The 18,938-nt window shown below is 33.1% G+C and overlaps 6 protein-coding genes across 14 annotated transcripts in view; 2 read left to right on the top strand and 4 right to left on the bottom strand.

Annotated features, from left to right (window-relative positions):
• Cngl (Cyclic nucleotide-gated ion channel-like) overlaps positions 1-606 on the bottom strand; it is a 104,993-nt gene extending 104,387 nt beyond the window's left edge. For all 4 annotated transcript variants that reach the window (XM_066292790.1, XM_066292791.1, XM_066292792.1 and 1 more), the window contains exon 1: positions 421-606. The gene's annotated coding sequence lies outside the window, so the exon portion shown is untranslated. The remainder of the gene's footprint in view (positions 1-420) is intronic.
• A 156-nt stretch (positions 607-762) lies between these two features.
• sea (scheggia) lies at positions 763-4,964 on the bottom strand. Of its 2 annotated transcripts, none has more exons than XM_066292740.1 (6): positions 4,828-4,964; positions 3,569-3,714; positions 3,307-3,514; positions 3,031-3,254; positions 2,809-2,973; positions 763-2,631 (listed from the first exon to the last, which is right to left on the bottom strand). In XM_066292740.1, the coding sequence occupies exons 2-6, from the start codon at positions 3,687-3,689 to the stop codon at positions 2,393-2,395; spliced, it is 957 nt and encodes a 318-aa protein (XP_066148837.1). In that variant the 5' UTR covers positions 3,690-3,714; positions 4,828-4,964; the 3' UTR covers positions 763-2,392. The 2 variants fall into 2 exon arrangements, with proteins under 2 accessions (XP_066148837.1, XP_066148838.1); XM_066292741.1 differs by lacking the exon at positions 4,828-4,964 and adding an exon at positions 3,930-4,802.
• A 370-nt stretch (positions 4,965-5,334) lies between these two features.
• Snr1 (SWI/SNF related, matrix associated, actin dependent regulator of chromatin, subfamily b, member 1) lies at positions 5,335-8,465 on the bottom strand. 2 transcript variants are annotated; one of them, XM_066293130.1, is made up of 8 exons: positions 8,230-8,465; positions 7,930-8,120; positions 7,710-7,869; positions 6,984-7,131; positions 6,715-6,926; positions 6,471-6,658; positions 5,919-6,046; positions 5,335-5,553 (listed from the first exon to the last, which is right to left on the bottom strand). In XM_066293130.1, exons 1-8 carry the CDS (start codon positions 8,308-8,310, stop codon positions 5,546-5,548), a joined length of 1,116 nt encoding a protein of 371 aa, XP_066149227.1. In that variant the 5' UTR covers positions 8,311-8,465; the 3' UTR covers positions 5,335-5,545. The 2 variants fall into 2 exon arrangements, with proteins under 2 accessions (XP_066149227.1, XP_066149226.1); XM_066293129.1 differs by lacking the exon at positions 5,335-5,553 and having other exon boundaries at positions 5,783-6,046.
• A 558-nt stretch (positions 8,466-9,023) lies between these two features.
• Positions 9,024-10,582, top strand: Coq5 (ubiquinone biosynthesis protein COQ3, mitochondrial). Its single transcript, XM_066293134.1, has 6 exons — positions 9,024-9,577; positions 9,638-9,787; positions 9,838-9,993; positions 10,053-10,230; positions 10,288-10,399; positions 10,456-10,582. The coding sequence occupies exons 1-6, from the start codon at positions 9,430-9,432 to the stop codon at positions 10,555-10,557; spliced, it is 846 nt and encodes a 281-aa protein (XP_066149231.1). The 5' UTR covers positions 9,024-9,429; the 3' UTR covers positions 10,558-10,582.
• On the bottom strand, positions 10,565-11,672 carry Vps29 (vacuolar protein sorting 29). 2 transcript variants are annotated; one of them, XM_066293135.1, is made up of 5 exons: positions 11,519-11,672; positions 11,258-11,449; positions 11,100-11,202; positions 10,917-11,049; positions 10,565-10,862 (listed from the first exon to the last, which is right to left on the bottom strand). In XM_066293135.1, the coding sequence occupies exons 1-5, from the start codon at positions 11,519-11,521 to the stop codon at positions 10,745-10,747; spliced, it is 549 nt and encodes a 182-aa protein (XP_066149232.1). In that variant the 5' UTR covers positions 11,522-11,672; the 3' UTR covers positions 10,565-10,744. The 2 variants fall into 2 exon arrangements, with proteins under 2 accessions (XP_066149232.1, XP_066149233.1); XM_066293136.1 differs by having other exon boundaries at positions 11,258-11,459; positions 11,519-11,655.
• A 41-nt stretch (positions 11,673-11,713) lies between these two features.
• LOC136345112 (protein turtle homolog B) lies at positions 11,714-18,869 on the top strand. 3 transcript variants are annotated; one of them, XM_066293131.1, is made up of 6 exons: positions 11,714-12,043; positions 12,653-12,901; positions 13,006-13,181; positions 13,546-13,675; positions 13,901-14,047; positions 14,096-18,869. In XM_066293131.1, the coding sequence occupies exons 1-6, from the start codon at positions 11,986-11,988 to the stop codon at positions 14,257-14,259; spliced, it is 924 nt and encodes a 307-aa protein (XP_066149228.1). In that variant the 5' UTR covers positions 11,714-11,985; the 3' UTR covers positions 14,260-18,869. The 3 variants fall into 3 exon arrangements, with proteins under 3 accessions (XP_066149228.1, XP_066149230.1, XP_066149229.1); XM_066293133.1 differs by having other exon boundaries at positions 11,716-11,975; XM_066293132.1 differs by having other exon boundaries at positions 11,716-12,043; positions 13,925-14,047.
• Positions 18,870-18,938: the final 69 nt, after the last annotated feature.

Here is an 18,938-nt window from a genome sequence, read left to right as displayed (position 1 = left end):
TAAGACCATCAGATGAATATCCAGAATACGGGAAACTGAATAAAAACAGGGAAAAAGATCGGTTACACATTGATCGGGATGTTGGAAGATAGACTCCTCGACGCCAACATTCTCATATGAATTTCGTTTTCCTGGGTTGCTGAAAAACAAGTTGTTACTGAGACGTTTTCCCTTCAATTTAAGAGCAAAGTTGCCCAAATCGTTCCGGAAGTCCCCGCTTGATTCAGACATAAGTTTCGCCAGGTACATCGCCTCGAAATAAATAAAAATGTATATTTTTCACAAAGAAATGTCAATTCAAATGTCCACACGGTATGCTACGTATAGAGTGAACAAAGAATCGCCAATAAAATAACAAAATTAAGTAATAAAGTTTGGATAAACTTCTCTACTAAAACATTTATATTCAAAAATGCTCACCGTATGGATGCACCGACTAAATAAAATTCCATACAGGGCCATCCAAAAAAAATAATTCACTTATCGCGAACGCACGATAATAACAATCGATAAGGTCGCCGATCCTGGCACCGAATTTTTTGGCACACCCGTTACATTAATCCCTGAAAACGCGCCAGTGTGGGAACCGAAAGATCGACTCGCTTCAGCTGAAAACTCGCTACTGAAACCGCTGAAATTTTCGCCCGATTCGGACTTCGCAGTGCGAAAATGAACGGGGTTGTTGCGCGACGTAAAATCCAGGGGGCAGCTGCTGTCAGGGGTAGTTTTGGATCCATGATGTGATTATTAAAACACTAAGTGTCCAGAAATAAAATTGTATTATAACATTTGAGGATACTTTAAAAAAATAAAATGTTTGAACCTATCTGAAAGTCAAGTTTAGCTTTTTGCTACATTATCATATACTCTAGTCATTTACGTTATTTCCAAATTTTCAAAATGCTCAATTAGAGTCACAAAAATGACAGTTTAGCACAGAATTCTGAACATAATTTCAGACTACAGAGACAAAAGGTTACTTATACGCAGGACCAACCTTAGCAACTGTTGGGCCTTTCTTGGGCTACCCCCCTCTATGGCATTGGTACTTCTTGCACGCTTTCCAAATATTTTAATACCTCCATTAAAGACATCTAGACCGAATCGAAATTTGAGCATTGCGAAACCCATTCATCTTTTATTTCATAATTCAATATAATCAGGTCTATAAGTGCCTAGAAGAAGACACTCTAAAGTATCTAGATACTTTAGAGTGTCTAGATATTCTAAAGTAACTTTAACGGCTCGTGCCCTGAAAACGCAAAAAGAGTTCAATTTTAAATTCAAAAGTAGTTTTTGCACTATCTTAGCTACCTACCTAACTAGATAGTTTTTCGCAGTATTTTTACAACTCTTATTATAGTTACAATCAGCATTTTCCTCAGTGTAAATCACAAACTTGGCACAACCTAAACAGAAGAGGCGACACCAAGACCAAGAGTCGTAAATAAAGTACATTCCTCTTAAAAGGCCATCATTTAAACAATACTTCTCAAAACATAAAATTGGAGCTTCATTCTAATATACATATGCCCAAAAGTGATCGTGTAGCTTTTTAAGAATTCCAGTTTTGAAATTATAAATATTATACGTATAATAATTTCCTGTAAAATGTCAATAAATAAATTTTTGTATAAATGCAAACATAGATAGAAATCTAAAAGTAAAAAAAAATAATAACACACTTTTAAATACACTTCTGCGTACTTACTGACTACTTTTCAAACCCACGAAATGCCTACTTTAATAAAATACACGTCAACAATAACAAAATAAATATAACAATATCTGGAGAAAATTACGAATAAAATCAATAAAATCACCTTGGAAAAATGACATTGCAAGGTTTATTCACCTAACAAGTGCTGTAAAAACACTTTTACATTTGTTTGGTACAATATTTTTCCTTCGAACGCACATGCGTCAATTATGTTCTCATGCAAAATTGAAATTTAGATTTAAAAAATAATATTTTTAGAATCAAATTCTAAGCTAAATCACATCGGAATTTCACTATAAACGAAGCTAAAAAGGTATAGGAAAAGAATTAAATAATTATCACGAAGCTGGAATGGAATAATGCAGATAAATGCGAAGATGTATAGGTAAAAAGGTCGGGTATCAAAAATATAAAAGTGACCTCTAGTTATTTGGCTAAGCACATACAATAGGTAGATACCGTTTTACTACTACACACAGAGAAGTTTAGTTGCTTTGTTCAAGTAAATATTATAGAGAAATTTTTTCTCAGACTAGATTCTGACCTATAGGAAATCAACAGTTTTTTTCGGCCAATAAATTCAACCAAAATATATATGTACAAATATGCAATCCACAAACCGAAACCAAAACCATTTTTCCCTGTATCAAACATATTTATCAAGTTACAACCCTAAGGCCAGACCTTATTAAACAAATCCATAAAACTGTCATATATCATGAAAGTAATGGCTACGTCTAAGCAGACTCTACCTAATCTGGGTACGGTGCCCTTATAAAAGGCAAATGCCCCTTCATTTTTCCAGATTTTTATAGCGCAGTCTAAGGTGTTTTTGTATTTGCTGGCTTCTAGGCCTTGCATCCTGGTCTTGACCACATCTAGAGGGGTGTTGCCGAATACAGACGCTGCCCCTGGGAATTAAATTTAATAAATGAAATCTATAAGAAGTAAATATATATACAAGATATTTAAGAGGATCCTTGGGAAAATGTAGGAAAAACTGAATAAACAGGTTTGGTTTTTGCAATAAAAAAAATCTTAAGGTGATCTTCAAACAATAAATGTAAAATTTCCTTCCTTATTCTTACCTGCGACGGCACCAAAAATTCCTACCAACCATTTGGGCACTGCCTTTTTCTTGTCTTCTCCTTTATACATATCCTTCAGACTCTCCATGACAAAAAACCGAATAGCCTGATTTGAACCTTGTTTCATTATTGTAGCTGTGAGACCCTTATACACACCCCCAATACCTGTTTCAAACACAATTTTAACGAAAATAAACTCAAATCAAATGTAACAAAATTAACCTTGTTCCTTTATAATTACTCCTACGCCATGGAAGAATCCTCTAAAACGCGGACTTCCACTTCGCTGGTCATTAATAAATTTAACTTTAATAGTTTCCATTGGCGTTACTGCGAAAATGGCTTCAGAAACTCCGGCACCTAAACCACATAACAGCCTATTTCCAGGTGATAATGAACCATCTGGTTGAACCACCCAGCCTTTGAATGTTTCAAAAGCACCAAACCTAAATAGTAAATTTCAAAGAAGGCTAAGTGGAGCAAAATAAAAATTCTTACCTAACAGCACTTTTTGGTATAGACCCATAAAGCAATACACTGAGCCCTCTATAGAGACCAAAAAATCCATGGTTTTTAACTGTCTTTTTCACGCAATCTGCAATACCATTGTATTGTTTAGCAGCTCCTTTTTCATCCAACTGTAACTGGGTTTTTACATATTCTGTGGGAAAAGTGATGCAGATTTCTATCCCTCCAGTAATGCCACCTGACAAAAATCTATTCAACAACCACTTCCTCAGAAAGAAAACCCATTATATACCAGCAATAATCCCTTTCACACCCTTATTGCTTCCCCCAGTAGGAGCTGCAGCCCCATTTTCATGTAGCCAGGGACGGAGATTGTAAGGATTTACGAATGAGGAGAGATGGCTGGGGGTCATGTTTGGGTCTTACTAGCTATAGAACCTGAAAATCATGATCTACTGAAGTTATAGAGTGTATATATGTTAAGCCGGAATAATTATTACTTAGGTAAAATACTTGCATACACAGTTAATATTGCCTGAAAGGTAAGAGGAGTTCTCAAATATTTACCTCAAACAGGGTACATATATATATAATTAAAATTGTGAAAACAAAACCCCATACATACCACCTAAAATTTCAATAATCTACTTTACCTTCTTACTGAAAAGTTACAAAACATTTGAAGGACAATGGAAATCTAAATGTTTTACTTTGTGGTGTATAAGTAGACTGTAGGCACAAATGAACATTCAATTGAAACCGAACAGCAACTATTAAATTACAACCTAGTATAGATATCTTATTTTTATCAAAAGTTATCAAGTAGGGAAAAGCAGTGTTTGTGAATGATATGCAGTGTTAGGACACTGAGACTGTAAAGTTGATAAGGATATCATGGGCTGTTTTGTAATTTTTATTAGCAAAGCATGTAATATGGGATTGATAAAGATTTGGACAATTTATTCATGGATTTGGATATATTAATAAATCTCATTATCAGAAATTTGGGTAAAAATGTGACATTTAAAATTTTAATGAACTGCATGAAATATTATCTTGACAACATTGTTGAATTGTTCTAGAACCCAAAAATCACAAATAATTCAAATTAATTAAAATAACCATAAGAAGTACATGCATGTTTTCTACACTATTGTATTCAAATTTGTATACTGTAAAGAGCAATTATTATGAAGAAATTAAGGAGACATATTTCTGTTATTACTCATTCTAAAATTATAAAACATCACAATCAAAATCACCCTGCTGCTAACTGTCCTGTCATGTAACTTCACCTTTAACTAACTAACCTAACCATAAGAATCTGATAGTTTAAGTCTTAAAATAATCCATATGCTTCTTAACTTGTTGATTATGTAATAAAAGTCTAGTTTATTCATTTTATGGCAAAACTGTTCATGGTCTAAGAAGAGTGTTCTTGAAAACGTAGAGAATTAACTTGTGGTTTTTCTTAATATACTGGATGACTGCTACAATTATCTGTCTGGCTTAAATCCCAATTGCTTAAAGACGAGATTGCGTCATACTTACAAAACTACAGCTTAATATATTTCATAAAAGGCACGAAAACATGTTTAAAAAGAAATGTTGCAATAGAGACAACCGAAAGCGTTTACATGATTATTTAACCTTCAAAACAGACGTCAAATGTGACGTATCAGTGAATTAGTAAACAATGCTGCGATGTCAGGTTGACCAAAAATTAATTATTTAGGTCTATTTCACACTATAGATACTTATGCTCCACTCAAGTTAATTTCAAAATTTACTACTTAAAAAGAAATTGAGGTGTCCACATTTGTAAGTATGATGTATTTAAATAGGTGGCGCTATTATTTAAATGTGAGAATCAGTTCACGTATAGTATGAAAAATTCCTTCACTTAGCATCGCGCTATAGTTTAATAGAAATTATGGTAGAATTTTAAATTTGGCAACGCCTGAAAATTAAAATGTTAGGGAAGGGGGAGGATGCAGTTGTGCCAGTTTGTTTCAGATTGCCTAACATTTGCTACTGGAAAGCTCAAAACAAGTGATCTAATAAGTTGCTCTTTCAATTTATTTATTGAAATATACTTTAAATATCATTACATACATCAGCGGATTAAATAGAAATTGACGGGAACGGCAGATTATTTCCATTTGTTTGGCTTCATCCGTCTTCGTTACTTCCGTCCATTTCAGCACAGTCAGATTCTCCCAGAAAGGAGCACCCAATTTTTGTTATCTTGTAGAATTATTACGTAGAATCATATTACTAGAAAATGCCAATTTTCATATAAGCTTCTCAAAAAATACACTTATTCTTGTTCGATTAAATTAAAAAGGAAAAATTCAAATTAAAACTCGCAGCTCTCTCATATTTAAACGATAAAAAAATCCCCAAGCGGTGATGCCAAATTTTTCCCAATTTAATTGAATTCGATTAATTACTTCAAATTAACATACTTTAATTTTTATTTTATGTTTAATAAAAAAATTAAGTGTAATTTGTAAATTATATTTATTTGATTATAAGTCCCAATCATTATCACTTTAATCAATTAAATAAAAATTACTACACAGAGATAGCAATGCAATATATTCTTAACTATATTTTTTTCAAAATCCTCATTTACCAACCGGGTGTGGTATTAGCCAAGCGGCGAATTCTTCTCGTATTTCTATCCTGATCCCTGATCTTCTTTTCCATTTCCGCATCAGTCAGGGTCTCCAAGAACGGAGCCCATTGGTCTGATTCTGATGGTGTCCTAATTACCGATAAAATGAACTTGTTTACGTATAAATCTTACTATAATCTATTTATCTTCAAGACACATACAATAAAAACAACAATAAACATGCTATTCACCACGTGCCCACCTGATTGATTCTGATTAATGTACACATGCAGATAATGAATTATTTTATAAAGTTTCAGTCAATTTTGCTTTCATTGTTTTCGTACGTACTCGTATATATGATACTGTTATTTATTATTTTGCGTGATTTTATTGATGTGCTCATATATTTCAACTTTTAATTTACCAAATAATTTTAGCCATAAGTTTACATATTGTCGGTAATTACGTTTTAAGGGAGCCTAAGGGCGGTCCAGTTCAATATTTTCGCTCTGTATACATGCACTTATTTTTATCATGTATATCTTGAAAATAAATAAACGTTAAGACATACCTAAAAGGAACTTCCACAGTGGGTAAAGGAGCTTCACTAAAAGCGTAAGTCCTTTGATGCCAGCTTAACTGCCCCCTAATAGAGTAGGCAATTGCAGTTACAAACTCTCCACCTAAGCCCAGCTCGGAACACAATTTCAGAGCAAATTCCTCAGGATTATTTTGTTTTTCACTCATATCCCACTCAACCTATATGTTTTAAAATAATTAACAATATAAACTACAGTCATATTTCTTGCCCATACCTGGTCAACCAGAGAAGTATTTCCTACGTGAATATTCAACTTTATGATTACTCTCTGATCAGCATTATCCTCAATGATGCTTGGAGGTTCATTGGGAAATGCTTCCAATTGCTGTCGAATTGCCTGTGCTATTGCCGGCACGAATGTAAGTGGGTTCAAGTCGAGATCATCACACAAAACTTCAGCAAATTGTTCTGGTGTTATTAGACTTTCTACAAGAATAAAAACAATAATTTATGTCATTTATTAGAAAATTTTGTGTTGATTGCCATTTTTATTCCATGTGAAAGTATCCCTCAGTTTTTGCCCTTCAATTTCCATGTCCAATCTAATGGGTACTAACAATTCGGCCTGACAAGCATTTTCAATATTCAACTGAGGCTCCGTGTCATCAAAGCATAAAGGGAATGTTCTCACCTGCCAAATAATTATAAAAACTGTGACCAAGGGTGGAAAAAAATATGGATCACATGACAAAAAATAATTGTAAGAACAAATTAAAGAAAGTTTAGATTTTACAAACTACTCCTTACATTTTCATGCATCTATAGCACTCAAAATTAATGTTTCATTTTAGCTCCCTACATTCATTAGAAATCACAACTTGTTAAATTGTAAAAAAATGTTTTAAAACCTAAAAACTACTCCAATAAAAATTAAAAAGGAGGTACAAAGATTAAAGCAGATCATAAACTACTGCTCTCAAAATGTTTTATACAGTGATCAGCCATTGTAAAGTAATTGCAATTGATTGAAAAAGAAAATAAGCAAAATTTATTGAAAGGCTCAATCTATTAGAAACCATGGAGAAATTAAATTACTTGTTAAAGGGATACTTCAAGTATATGTACTAGTTTACAACAGAATATTGAAAGAAGGAAGAGAATTTGAACAATGTATAATTCAACTTAACTTTTGACATTTGCAAAGAAAGAAGATATCTTTGGACAATAGTGTGTTAGGATGGATGGAGGACAAGTAAAAATTATATTTACCTTTTTGGCTGCCACCCTGTTTCTGTTGATAGGAGTTGCTTGTGGAACTGCATCCAAATGGCTGGAGTTTGGCAATGAGGGTACCCATTGAGTGTTCTTCTTGCTCTTGCTTTCCCTTGGGAGTGGTGGGTCACTAGTGTGGACTGAGACTGCTTTATATCTGTTTTTCAAAAGATTTCATCAAAAGTTTGTCCACTGTAGTATGATTTATTTAAAATACTTGTCATCATTTCCTTCTATAATATCCTCAACCTCAGAAGCTCTTAGTAGAGATACACTGCTCGCTAAGCAATGCTGTGAAAGACCTAAGTCTATAAGTCTTTTTCGTTCCTCATTGGTGATGGAACGTCTAAACATTCCCGGGTACTTCTTGTAAAGGGACCCTCGGAAGAGGCGCAGGTAATTGCCAACCTACAAACCAAGCATAAGCAAATCTAAAATAATCTAATATAAGAAACGTAAACTGCACGATGGAAAATATTATACGGTTTAACATTTATCTTTAGGCTACGGCGCTTACCTCCGAACCAACACAATAATACTCGCCATTTTCTTCAAGCTGGAAAGCAATAGGTTTATCCCCGTATGTCCTAACAGCCATCTTACTGTGCAAACTTTATTCTAAAGTAAGTCTGTCGATTTATGGTATCTAGTTTCTGTTAAATGTTAATTAATAAGGTAAACAGTAAAACAAACACAAGCTTTATCATATACCACCTGCAATTAAACTAAATGTTTTGACAGATAAACAAAATCAAATGCGAAACTTGAACACCAGATGGAGCTAAACATCAGATATATAACCGAGCATGAAAGACGAAAATAATTTGCTAATAACAGGTGAGATGTACAGTGACAGTTAACGGTTTTTTGAGAGAAGATGGGGTCACCGGTTTGTTACAACGATGCAAGTAACGTATAGTTATATCTTTATTATACCTATCCGAACACGAAAAAGGCAGCAAAAAATGTGTTGACTCCTAATAAATCGTCCAGTGGTCCTATCTGTTGAAAATGTTAAAATATCTTATTAATCCTAAATTTCTATTTGCATTTTATACACATTTCATTAAATGAAAGGCTCCAATAAATCATGTTTTTTATTAGTACATAATTAAGAATTTATTCAGGTAGTTGTAAGTAATAAGTAAAATTTATCATCTCTCATTCAGTAATATTTCGAACAACTGTTTTTGCTATTTATCTCTGTCACTTGTTTATTTCTGACCTATTTTTCGTCCGTGTTGCAGTGCCGATCCGTTCCTTCATTTCATAGACGCGGTATGGTTACATCACTTTTGTTTTTCTATATGAAATGTTTCGAGTAATTTAATCCGTGAATGCCTTTACAAGAGCAACTCTTTGCACCAATTTTTCCTTTTGGTAGATCTTAGAGGAGTTGCTTTGGAATTTCTCTATGTGAGTCACCGCTGCGGTGTTCAGAAAAAAAAAACCTCCCAGTTCATGTAACTTACTTGCACTTTAATGAAAAATCCAAAAAGATCTGTTATTCTTTACCTTGGCATGGTTACATCGGTTACACCGGTAACCTTCTAAGTTACTGCTATGAAATGTCGCTTTTGACTTTGCTAACCTCTCCATCTACCTGTGTTTTATTTCTGTATTTTCATTTTTAACTTAAAATTGAGAAATTAGTAACTAATTGTGATTTATCTCATTTTACAGCTCGACAGTAATTAAATACTATTGAACTACATCAATGTCTTTTATTAAATTTCATAGAATTATTACCTCTACAAGAACACTTTCAAGAAATCTCAAAACTCTTACTAATCTAAACCTTCCAGAGCAGAAAATCACACACTTTGGCTTTGAAAAGATTCCAGAAACACTGAAACAGGAGAAAGGTTGGTTAAACCGAAAATTTTTTTGTTCTACGATTTTCTCAATACTTTAAAATATTTTAGTAAATGAAGTATTCCATAATGTGTTCAAAGATTATGATATAATGAATGATGTTCTGTCTTTTGGCATTCACCGAATATGGAAAGATTATTTTGTATCAAAACTAGGGCCCGTGGCTGATACTAAACTGTTAGATGTAGCAGGAGGCACAGGTATTATAGGACAATGAACAATTGGTTAATTCACCTACAGACTATTATAGGGGACATCGTTTTCCGATTTTTAAATTACGTGAAGGAATATGACCTTAAAAATTGTCATGTGACTATTCTTGATATAAATGCTGACATGCTAGAAGTAGGTAAAGAAAAGAGTAAAGTGCTTAAACATGATCCAGAACTCATAACTTGGCAAGAAGGTTTTTTTTTAATTATTATGATCATTGTTTTGCGTTAATTAAATATTTGTTATTTAAAGGTAATGCAGAGCATTTACCATTCTCAGATAATAGTTTTGATGCCTACACCATTGCCTTTGGGATTAGAAATTGCACTCACACAGACAAAGTTTTAAGTGAGGCTTTTAGAGTCTTAAAACCAGGAGGCCGCTTTCTATGTCTTGAATTTAGTCACTTGGAGAATTCTATAGCCCAATGGTTATTACATGCAAGCTTATTTCAGTATATTAAATATTAATATCTTTACTATTGCAGGGTATATGATCACTACAGCTTTCAGGTCATACCAGTACTAGGACAATTAATTGCTGGTCAGTGGAAGCCTTACGAATATTTAATTGGGAGTATTAGACAATTTCCAAATCAAGTAAAGTTTCCCAAAAATATCTAATCTTGTTATAATTCAGTGAAATCAATTTTCAGAAGTGTTTCAAAAATATGATAGAAGAAGCAGGATTTAGGCAAGTTAATTATGAGAATTTGAACTTAGGCATTGTGGCAATTCACTCAGGTTTTAAGTTGTAAATAAATATTGTTGATTATATATTAATTTGGTATTTATTTTATTTTCTATTAATATTACAAATTACTTGAATTTGAAAAACATATTACTTATTAATATATGCATCCATTAATAATTATAGCATAGGAAAACTTAATAATAAAAAGATATAAAAATATGAATGATAACATATGGAAATAGAACTAAAATTTAATTCTTTTTATATTCTATCCTTTCAACTTTTACATCATCACCTACAAGCTGATAAACATAAGTTACAACCGTGGTATTTTGAATATCCATAAGCACAAATGAAGGAGTTATAGTCCTAAAAATTTTGTAAAGTTGCTAAAAAAGTTATATAAGATTCAATCTAACTTACATGTCTAGTGCGTTGTAACTGCCTGTGGCACTGCCTGGATTAATATAAAACTTGTTTTCTTGTTCATAAGCTTCAAATTTATGTGTATGTCCAGATATCAGAATATCCACATCTAACTGACGTTGAATTAAAGCTGTAAAGAAATTCGCTGAGTCCACAAGTTAAAAACAAATTTATGAGTACCTAAGGCTTGAGGGTCACCCCATGGAACCACTTGATGACCATGGGATAGTCCAATTCTAAATTGTCCAACTGTGACTACTTTTTGCTCTGGATAGTTTAGGTTCTAAGAGAATTGTTTATTTGTAAATGACCTTGACAGAATAATGGCAATCACATACATCATCAAAGTCGCCCCTGACAACATGAACATCGGAGGCTAAGGTTTTTAAATAGTCGTAAGATTCTTTGGTACATAGGTTGCCAGTACAGAGAATGTGCTGTATTCTACCTGGGACTAGAAGTTTCTTAAATTTTGCTGGTAAACTGCTGCATCTGTGTGGAATATGCATGTCCCCAAGTACCAAGACAAGCTAAAACATCCTGTGTAATGTTTGATTTTCCAAATAACAGGACCGGCTTTTTAATTTTTGAATATTTACCATTATAAAGTTTTAAAGGTGTAACGTATTACACGCAGTTGTTTATTCAAATTTCGAAAAATCAAAATTTTGTAATATATGTTTTTATTTCTAATGATTGTTGTTTTAAAATTGTCAACGTTGTGGCAGATGGACGTTGACAGTAGTATTAGTTTATACCAATGAGGACAGTTAGGAACCATCAGCCAGAAGTAAAGGTGTGAGAGACTAATATTAGGTGCGTTCAAAGCCTATCTCAACCTGTTCTGGAAAATAGAAAGTCCCTATTAATTAAATGTCAACCAATGCCAAAGTCAAAACTGATTGAACATTGGAACTAATGGAAAGTGCTTGTTTGTGTTTGTATCCAGTTTTCTATTGATTCTTCTCGTATTTCTAATAGTTTATTCTCACGTTTTTTACTTGATTTATTAACAATTATAGTTTACAGTTACAGACTTTATATCCTGAAGATATGGTATGGAATTATGTATTTTACATTGGGATCGGTATTGTGCCTCATTTCCATTGCCCTTAATGTCAAAGGTCTGTAGTTTTCTTTTATGGGAAAATGTGTAGAATTACTCATAACGTATAAAAGAGACAAATACTTCGTTATTTGTATGTTGCGGATATACATCTAAAATAAAACTTATAAGGTTGCCATGAGGAATATGAGGACAAGTGAACAAGACAGAGGTGTGAAGTTGAGATATCAAAGATGACTATGCATTTAGTAGCTGTATGAAAGATTTGACAATGTTAATCCATGATACAGGCAAACTTGCAGTCATTTCATGAAACAATTTATCTCTGCATAGTCTCTTTAAAACCATTATTACATTAACAATTTCATCATGAAACTCATCATATGTCTCATTAATTATTGTTCCACATAAGTTTTTTTATGTAATAAGTGGCAATTTTTGGAATGAGCAATGTAGAATTTCACAATATCATCACTCAATGAAAACATGCTTTTTTGTCCATAAGTACAACAACCTCCTTAACAAAATTTGAACTAGCATATAGTTGAATATTACAATTAGGCTTGAAATACTAAATAAAGTATAAATGTTTTCAGTGGTCATTTCATTTTAATCAAAGTAATTTCTATCGGCCACGATATTACAGGATTTTTAAATGATTTTTCAGCTGCCACTATCAAAAAACTCTCAGTAGATATAGGAAACAACTTAACAATAAAATGTCCTCTACTAAATTCAAGAGATGTTATGTGGGAAAGAGAAGGCAAAGTGCAAAGTCACAACTTAAAAATGACTGTATTAGTAAATGGATCTTTGTACCTGCAGGAAGTTGAAAAATCAGATTCGGGAATTTACAATTGTATCAGAGAAAATGATGTCAAAGATATTAAAGGGAAGGTCAATGTCACTGTAAAATGTAAGTTGAGTTCTCCTTATAGAACATTTAATCTAAACTAACATAATTAAGTGCAAATTATTTAACACTTCTCAACATTTATGTCCATTCTAATTCACTTATAGCACCACCTTCACCATTAATAATTTCAATAAAACCTGCTACAGTATTAGTTTTACTAGTGTGGGAAGTTAATGGGACTGGTGGGTACCCTATAATAAATTTTACTGCCCAATACCGGCTGGCAATTACTAATAGTACTTGGATTCCAGTATCTCCAAATCACATTCCACCTAACGCTGTAAGTAAGCATAGTAGTTGCTTTATTTAAAATTCTTCTCCAAGTTAAACTAAATATTAGTGTGCAGCAGAATCCTGGTATGCACACATTCTATAAAAAGTTTTATCACATGCATGCCGATGTGAGATACCTCTAACAATTTATGAAGCTAGCACATGCCACTTTGATATGTGTATGGTAAAACGTTTTCCAAAACAAGTCTGATAAAGCTTTACTTTCAGCTCGCAAATGCGTGTAGTAAGGCCAGCTTACCGCACAGTTGTAGCAAAAAATATGTATTTGTGACCACAAAAAAATATTCCTTTCATAATATTATTCAATAATCATTCTCTACAATAATATAAATAATCTTGTGATTGTTTAGAGGCAAGTTGAAATATTCAGCTTGAAACCAAACACCACTTATGAATTTAGAATGTGGGCGACAAATCAACTTGGGCGGAGCCCTTTAGTGTACGTTCTAGGGACCACCAGGGGTCAGTATTCCGAAGCAGGTAATTAGTCATTTTACTAAATGTGTTGAACTGTATTATGACAAATCTGCAAGAGCAAGCTTCAATGCTTCAAGTCTTGTAGCATGTATTTTGGCCTATTCTCAAAGTATTTTAGAGCTTCCTTTGAGCACTTGTAGGTAGCAGCCCCGACAAGCCTCGCCTCTCTTTGCTTTCCTTCTCCATCTTTTTGGTGTTTCCCTCAATTTCCTCTTTTTTTCACTAAAGAATTAGCCAGACATTTCTTCAAAGGGGCTGAACACTTCGACACTAGATGGTGGGCCGTCGCTGTAGGGGTGGTTATGGGCGCCCTGATTCTTCTCGGTTTGGGGACGTGTGTGCTCCTTTACCAGGAATGCAGGATGTCTCCTAATGGTAAATATCCTAATAATGTTGGCGTTGGCTGAAAGCGTAAGATTTCAGTGGTGGAGGAGCCTGAGATTATAGAGTTGCTCCCAAACATAATTCTTAATCCGGGTTTTGAGGGTCCTAGTCACCGAAGCGATATTACCCCAGATGAGAACTGGAATAATGAAAATCCAGTTCGCCTTAATAATAATACAATCGTTCAGCCCCAGGATTTATAACGCGTTAGTTATCCTGGAAACTTATGGCTAGGGGGTTAGAGGTATTTAAGAGACAAATAAGTTTTTCGTATGACCAACTTTTTACGAGAAAAGGGGGGAAGATAAACTCTCAAAGGGTCTCAAATATGTGTTTAAACGTTTCTATATAAATTCATCTTATTTAGAGTATGACAATATAGGTCTCCAGACATATCCAGTATTTTTTCAATTCAGATAAATTGTTTAAAGTAAGAATATGCCTAATGGAACAATGATCAAACATTTTATCCATTGATACAATAAGGAAGTATGGAGCGTTTCAGACAAAATACTGGGTTAAAATATAAGAATTTTTGTGCAAATTATAACCAAGTTTTATATATCTATTTGGAGCAGAAAATAGCTTCTGAATGTACTGAAAATGCGCCCTACTTCTTAATAGCCTGGCAATATTAACCACCTGGTATAAATTGTGATATCTCTCTCTTCCTTAACATGTATGTTAAGTAAGCATAAGTTTTCTTGAAATATTTACTATCCTGTACTCTCGAACAAGTTATGTTAAACTCTACATCCAATCGAATCTATATTTTCTAGTCAAAGTGTGATATTTTTTATGTTTTATGTCTCATTTGAGCAATGAGATTTAAAGGTGGGTTTACACATGCACGGATCTATTTATGTTTGAGATAGACACAATTAAAATAATAAAAAATGCATCATCTATCACGCGGTTAGCCATTGATTGAACTACACCTGCAGATAATTAAGTGTTTTACAGAGCTGGAATTAGTTTCATTTTCCTTGCTTTTGTACATATCTATACATATACATGATAATAACTGTTATTTATTGTTGTGCGTGATTTGTTGATATGTTCATACATTTCAACTTTTAATTTATCAAATGATTTTAGTCACAAGTTCATATATCGTCTTTTATTTTATGTTCAATAGTTTTGTTGTAAAAGTGTGCGAGCGCTATTTTGATCGTGCCTATCTTGAAAATATAGTAATGGCGGCAATCTTATGTATTTGTACGTAATGCAAACATAGACTTTGGTACATGTCGAATATATTCAATATTGTGGTAGTGTTGCTGGTTTAATTTGCGTATGTAATCCAGCATTTGCACGTCGGCTTGCCACTTACTAGTTGCATTCTCGCTTTGGTAGACTACGTAGTTCTTGATGGTAGCTTGTATTAACAATGACCAAAAAAGTGGTCTACGGAACTAACAAAGTGCCATACAAACATCTTGAGGGATTTACTATTTTCCTTGCTTTTAGCACGTTCGATTAGCAAAAGCGCTTATAAAAATGTTTAAATTAATAGACCCTAAAGGCTTTGCATTAATGACTTTTCTTTTTATCTATTTCAACTACAAATTTAGCGTCGATTTTGCATGTTTCGCATTCCAGGTATCATATTTCGCACTAAGCAGCTAAGTTAAAAATCTTACTAGCGAAACCATTGACATCCCTAGTGTTAAGTATGTGTAGACTCGCCTTATCAGGATTTACACTAGTAACAAAAGGTATCTGCACATCACGGTTATTTGCGTGTTCAGATTCCAGTGATTCAATCAGTGATCAATTAATTGAATTTTGTAAACGTCTTGGTATCGACTGGAAAAGATGTTGTACGTACTTTCGATCAATGATTTCCTATTCCTCCACTAATATATTTTAAGTTTTTATAATATTGTATATACTGTGTACGAAAAGCGCAGTAACCTTGAAATATTTCGAAAAATACACAATTTATTAAAACATACCTTATATAAAAATTAAAGGAGTGTGAATATTCTGCCATTCTGGAGTATTCAGAAATATCGTCACAAAGTAGCAGTGAAATGAAATTATGTTTTATTTTTTATGAAATGGAAAACTTTTAATGACATTTTCTGATTTATCTTTATAGTCTGAACATATTTCATATAACATGGTCTGTGGCTAATCCTAGCGGTTCAGTAGCTATTGCAGAACTAAAAAAAGAAAATTGGTCTTATGTTAATGAACTTATTTTTATTTAAAAAAAGTGCTTAAAATGTGCCTCCTGACCTGCTTGACAATGAGCTAAATTGCAATAGAATTTTTTCAGTAACATGTTCCAATATTTCAACATTAATGAGATGGCATTTGTTTGTAATTCTTCTTAATTCATTTAAATCTGCCGGTTTCATGGCATACACCTTACTTTTTAACTGGCCCCATGTAAAAAGTCAAAAGTCGTCCGGTGATCTAGGGGGTCATTCTATTTGACTTTCCCATCCTATCCAAGTTGTATAGGAAGTAAGCTGATTACTAAATAAATTAGACAAAAAAAGGCACATTGGTATCACCCTTCTTAATGACACTAAGAATGGCCTTTTAGATAATCAGATTGGGCGCATCGGTACATTTTCAAGCACTTAATCAAATAAAAATAAGTTCGTTTGGTTTTCTTTATATTTGTAATCACTGCTGAACTGCTAAAGTTGGTCCTAAAACATGTAGACATTAAAATATGTTCAGAATGCAAGGAAGAATAAAAAAATGCAATAAAAAGTTTGTCTTTTCATAAGAAAGAAAACATAATTTAAATTCACTGTTTGCAAAAAAATTTTCTGGCGCACCTTGTAAATCTCTGAATACTGTAGAATGGTGGAATTTTTAAACTCCTTCAATTTTTATATAAAGAATGTTTAATAAATTGTATTTTTTCCGAAATATTTCATGGTTACTGGACTTTTTGTATACAGTATATGTGCAATTATAACATAAATGTTTTGATGAATTGTGCTTAATTTACGTAAATCTTATACAAAATAATATTAGGAATTACGATAGGTGTTTTCAGTTTTTATATATTTTAAAACGCCAATACTTTTTTGATCCAATGTATCGAGGGTTGATACAAAATTTCAATCTTCTGGATCTAAAAGCAAACAAAACCGTGGTGTGCAGACACTTTTCGCTACACTGTATATCTGAAAAGTGTAAAACTCGGTATATTGTAATTTATTTATAGCAAGATTTTGGACATTGCAAACTAGCAAAACATGAGTTGTGAGAAGTGTTCCAAAAACGAATGTTTGTGAATATTCATGTATCTAGATAAATCAACTCGCCTTATCTGAAGTATACAGGATTGCGCGTGTGTGCTTATTCAATGGTTGTGTTTTACGTCTGTGTCAGTCCTGTACAATGTATTGATAAATTTGTGAAGTGTTCCAAAGTTTGCGGTTATTCGGAGGGTGGTCTTTGTCAGGAATGGTTTTCTAATTCTGTGATTAAATTGCAAAGTACCAATTCGTGTCATAGTCACATACGAGCATACGATTTTTCTTTGCAACTAAAAAAATTATCAACTTGAAAAAACCGTTAAAGATCTCGTGTAGGACAGCTTTAGTAGTTGCCAATCTGAAACATTTGAAAGAACTTGGCAGTGGGACGCTCTAGTTTTCAATACCGGTGAAATTTATTGAAATCACTCAGATTCATATAGCTAAACGGGTCTTAACTAGCGGATTTATCGTTAGTCTTTTTCGAACATTATAATCTGGATCAAATTGACCCCTATTAGTTGAGGTTTTCGGCCAATTGCATTGATTTTCGATCGACTAATCCGATTCGTCGAAAACTATCTGATAGTGATCAATCTACTCCCGAATTTTATTTTCATAAGCCCTTACTGACAAATCGGAGGACGCGCCAGTTAAGGGTCCTACTGACTATACCTACTCTCTTTGGCATTTACGTTATGTATCTCTTTTTAAGGGTAGAGATAAGCGCTTATTATTAAGAAAAACATAATCAGTGCCTCTTGTAGATAGGATTGTCAAAATTTATTAGAAATTAGGCGTCGATTATAATAAGTCTTCATCCAGCTTCCTAGGGTATAATCGGTGACTTAGACTGACCGTTTGGACTTCAAAATAATAATTGTTATTGCGTTATTTCCTAATAAACTCCTGAGTGAGAATAATGTTTTTGGTGTTTTAATAGATTTATATAAAATTGCACCAAGTTTTTTAAGCTAACTTAAGAATTCATTTGTTTTCAAACTTACTGAGGAAAAGTTGGTTTTGCTTTCGCAACAAGTGCACGTTTACTATGCAATATATAGCAAATTCACTTTGATGTAACTACGCTTCGTCGGAAACCAATGGCTAACACTTCGAATATTGATAGGAAACTTGTATTCTCTTCTTCACTGTCATGTATAATGTGATATTTAATATTAAAAGCTATTATTATACAGTTAGCATTATTTGTTTTATACAATTTTTGGTACCTATGGACAGCACAGCGTGAAATTAGTAATATAATTACTTAAGTGAGCTTCCAATTGTTAGTTATAAAGCCTTTGTTTAAACAAAAATTTCACTTTCAACTAGGCAGAAACATTCTTACTTATTTTTAAATGCTTTGAGGTTTGTGATACAGTAATTCCTCTCTAAGCACCTTTCACATGCTTTCATAACTAGTTATAGTTTATCACTATTTCAAATTCAATCACAATCTTTTTAATCAATAGGGGATATTACTGTATAGGAAGGTCTGTCTATGTTCAAGGAGTCTAATACTTATCTACACGTTTTTGCTATGTATAATAGTTTTTTATGTGCAATATATAAGTCAGCTTCAATGTTTTAGTATTATTTAGTTGGTGGTGTTTGCTTTTCTGGGAAAACCCTTTCATTATCAAGGGAAGAAA

The sequence above is a fragment of the Euwallacea fornicatus genome, chromosome 18, assembly GCF_040115645.1.
Source record: "Euwallacea fornicatus isolate EFF26 chromosome 18, ASM4011564v1, whole genome shotgun sequence".
NCBI lineage: Eukaryota > Metazoa > Arthropoda > Insecta > Coleoptera > Curculionidae > Euwallacea > Euwallacea fornicatus.
This window is presented reverse-complemented; position numbering and strand designations above follow the sequence as displayed.